Consider the following 3,771-nt stretch of genomic DNA (forward strand, 5'->3'; position numbering starts at 1 on the left):
GTGGTTTACCTTTCATGATTCTTGGATAAGAAAAGGACATTAATGGTTGGATCTTTGTCTGCCACAGATATATCTGTATTTACAGATACTTCTACCTATCTTAAAAAAGAAGAAGATAAGTTCATTCTTTTTTTTTTTTTTTTTTTTTCATTTGATTAATTTAGTTCTTTTATGTCATCACTTATATTTTTATATTTTGCAAGTCCAAAATGATGTCTCCATCAACTTCATGATCTCAGGATCTTTATGTCCTTTTCTTCTTCTGGGGAGTTAAATAAATCATATGTGTTGTTTTTTATATCACGTGATTTATTCTTACTTGCTCTTTAGATAGAATACGACATTATTTGTCCGGATTTCTCTACCAAAAAAAAAAAAAAAATCAAATTGTTTGTAAAATTTGAGGTTTCAAATTGTTTATAATTTATGAACTCAAAAGTTTGTAGTTATGATTTACCCCATTTGACATTTCTTTATGTATAAATTCTTTAGAAACCAAAGAGGATTTTGAAAAATGAGTTGAATTTCTTGATTATAAGGAAATTGAGTTCTATTACGGAGAGTTCTCATATTTTCAAATAAATACCTGTTTGGTGAGCTGCTTTTTTTGTTTTCCAAATTGTAAACTGATATGATGTTTCACATTCTAAAATTTGTGGCTTTTCTTTTCCTTGCGTGTTCAGTCTCAGAATTTTTGTTATTATTATTCCTACTATGGATTTCAAGGTATTAGTGCAAATGAGGCGACCACCCAAAGACAAGGATGAAGAAGGAATGATAGTTTTGAAAATTTCTAATGATTCGTTGATAATCAATGGGAAAACCTTTACATTCGACTCTGTTGCAGATAGAGGCAACGCACTTAAGGCCTTCACGGATACGTGACTTTCTTCATATACTTAAATGAATAGTTTGCTTTAAATGATTGACTTTGATCACAACTTTCTGTTGCTGCTAGATAATTTCTAGCTTATGGGAGCACCACTTGTTGAAAATTGTATGACAGGGTTCAACATTTTCATTTTTGCATATGGACATGTATGTTGAATTTGCCTTTGTTTTGCTATGTGTTGTGATATAGAATATGCGTAACATATATGAAAAGTGATTGTGGTTAAGACGGGATGTGGGAAATACTTTTACGATGCAAGGCCCGGCTAAAGCAATGTTGGATTGAAAGCATTTCTATCAATCAACAAAGTTTAACTCCTCAAGTTTTTGAGCATCTCTTTGCTCGTATAAACGAGGTAAATTTATTCTGTCTTTTGTATTGTTCTAATCTTATTTTATATCATATATCTGCTGGAAGCTGTTTGTGGAACTTCTTTCTACGGGAGCAAAACAAGAATGCTGATAGACAACTCAAGTATCAGTGTCTGTCTCGCTATTCCTTTTTTTGAGGTAGATTTTTGGTGTAATTGGCCTATTTTAACTTTATAATTTCTTCCATTAACTCATTAATTGATTTTTACAGATTTACAATGAACAGATTATAGATTTATTGGATCCTAATCAAAAAATTATTCAGGTGAGGAGGATTGTTTTTCTTTCCCTTTTTAGAAGTTCTCCTTATGTACTACTCACTAGGGCTTTTATCAACTTTTTTCTCCAGAAAAGAGAAGATGCTAAATCAGGGATCTTTGTTGAAAATCTCACAGAGGAGTGTTTACGTACAATGTCAGATGTAAAGCAGCCTTTAATGAAGGTTTGTTCTATAATGCCACGTAGTTAAAATGCATTTTTTTTTTTGATTAAGCTTTGAAACTTTTGACGGTAAGAACCCTTAGAGAAAGCATGTCTTGCGTTACCTCTAGAAGTTTGCACTCAACCTTTTTCGAACAACTTGGTTGGCTCTCTCAAGCATCCACTTAGTTGATAATTACTTCCCCCTATTTCTGATTTCATTGATATATATTTGGTTATTGATGATTAGAATCTCTGCATTCAGCTGCAGCTAAAATAAAACCTTACATTCAATTAGTTGCGATCTATGTTTCTTCTGTTACATTGAGAATATCTATTTGGGCTAATTACATTTAGTTAAGGTAATATATGAGTGCATTTTATAACAACAAACAGTTGTTTTCTTTTCCTGCTTTTTTTTTCTTGTTCTTGTTCTTGTGCTTCTTTGGTTACAATAACAATAACAAAAGAGAACGTAAGTTGTTCATGCTATAAATATGTCTTCAATTTCCATCTTTAAGTATGTAAAATTTGAAAAAAAGGTGAAAATAAAATTAGTCAAAAGTGGATTAACAACATGAAGACTATATTAGCTCTTACAAAAAAGAAAATAAGTCAGCATTAAGTGCTATTTGTCTAACATATTAAAGAAACCATCAAAAGACTTAACACATTAAAGAAAACACGAAGATTATGTCAAACTAAAAGATATGAAGAGGAAATGGTATACCGTCCATCTAGCTTGCAATATATGTCACTGATGGAGTTATTCCTTATTTATTGGGTGTGCTCATTAGCATGTTATGATTTGCATCAAAGAAGTTAGTTTCTTCAAATTTTATTCGAAATATCTATTTTATAAATTTTTTTTTAATTGAAATTTCTTTCTACACCAATTGAGAGAATGAATGACCAACCATATTTCATAATGAACTTGTTACGTCCATCTAAGTTAGGGCCGGCAATATGGGTCACGACACGACGACACGACTCGAAAACGACACGAATTTTACGGGTTAGGGTTGAGAAAAAAGAGGTTCGGGTCAGAATTGGGTCGACCTGAAATTGACACGAAAAATACGGGTCAATTTCGGGTTGGACCCGCCTAACCCGAACACGACACGAAACTCGTAAAAAACTAAAAAATACATATATTTTTCATTTCATATTTTAAATTTTATTATGAACTTGTGATATCATGATAGTTATACTCAAAATCTTATACTATTATTTGCTTAATTTCAATGGATGTTATTGTAATTTAGTGTGTTGTGAATTTTAAGTTATTTCTAATATGTAAAAAACTAAATAAAAGTATACAATTTTCGTGTCAATTTCGGGTTCACGGGTCAATTTCGTGTCACGGGTCATTTTCGGGTCGTGTTGTGTCAGCTCGTAAAGTGGTCGTGTCGTGTTCGTGTTGCGGTTTTTAAAAAATTTCGTGTCACGGGTCGTGTTCGGGTTGACTGAAAATTTTAAAAAAACGATCAAAACACGACACGAACACGACACGTGACACGAATTGCCACCCCTAATCTAAGTACATCTAGTAATTACACTTTGTCAGGACTGCAAATCGGAGGACAAGTGCAACTAGCATCAATGCTGAGAGTTCCGGCTCGAACACTGTTTTCACTTGTGTTATGGAATCGTGCAAGGTGCAGCCAGCCATCCTCTGTTGGACTTTCTTGCTGCTATATATATATATATTTGATTATTGTTGTTTATTTAGCAATGTTTATCAGATTATCGATATATTATAATTGATTCTTCTCATAGTAATGTTGGGGCCCATTAATTAATATTAAACTTTTTTCCCGGTTCTAGGCTTTGTCTAAACTACTCTATTCTCTTCGTTGGTTCCTTCAATTTAATTATTCATTGCTTGATTTCTTTAGTGTATTTCATTAACCCTTAATGAATACAGATTTTAAATTTGATAGTAATTAATTTTAAAGTCTTAACTTTCTTTGCGTTAATTTTCATCTCTAATAACTTTTCCTTATAGTACCCTTTGCTCTTTAAACTATATGTAGATTTCAGGATGTCTGTTTCTTTTTAATCTCATTCGCAATGTTCTGTAATTGT

At 32.1% G+C, this 3,771-nt stretch overlaps 1 protein-coding gene across 1 annotated transcript; it reads left to right on the forward strand.

Annotated features, from left to right (window-relative positions):
* Nucleotides 1-1,206: 1,206 nt before the first annotated feature.
* Nucleotides 1,207-3,393, forward strand: LOC112091678 (kinesin-like protein KIN-12A). Its single transcript, XM_024165881.1, has 4 exons — nucleotides 1,207-1,401; nucleotides 1,475-1,528; nucleotides 1,613-1,705; nucleotides 3,251-3,393. Exons 1-4 carry the CDS (start codon nucleotides 1,348-1,350, stop codon nucleotides 3,278-3,280), a joined length of 231 nt encoding a protein of 76 aa, XP_024021649.1. The 5' UTR covers nucleotides 1,207-1,347; the 3' UTR covers nucleotides 3,281-3,393.
* Nucleotides 3,394-3,771: the final 378 nt, after the last annotated feature.

Source organism: Morus notabilis, unplaced genomic scaffold (genome assembly GCF_000414095.1).
Source record: "Morus notabilis unplaced genomic scaffold, ASM41409v2 Scaffold353, whole genome shotgun sequence".
NCBI classification, from domain to species: Eukaryota; Viridiplantae; Streptophyta; class Magnoliopsida; order Rosales; family Moraceae; genus Morus; species Morus notabilis.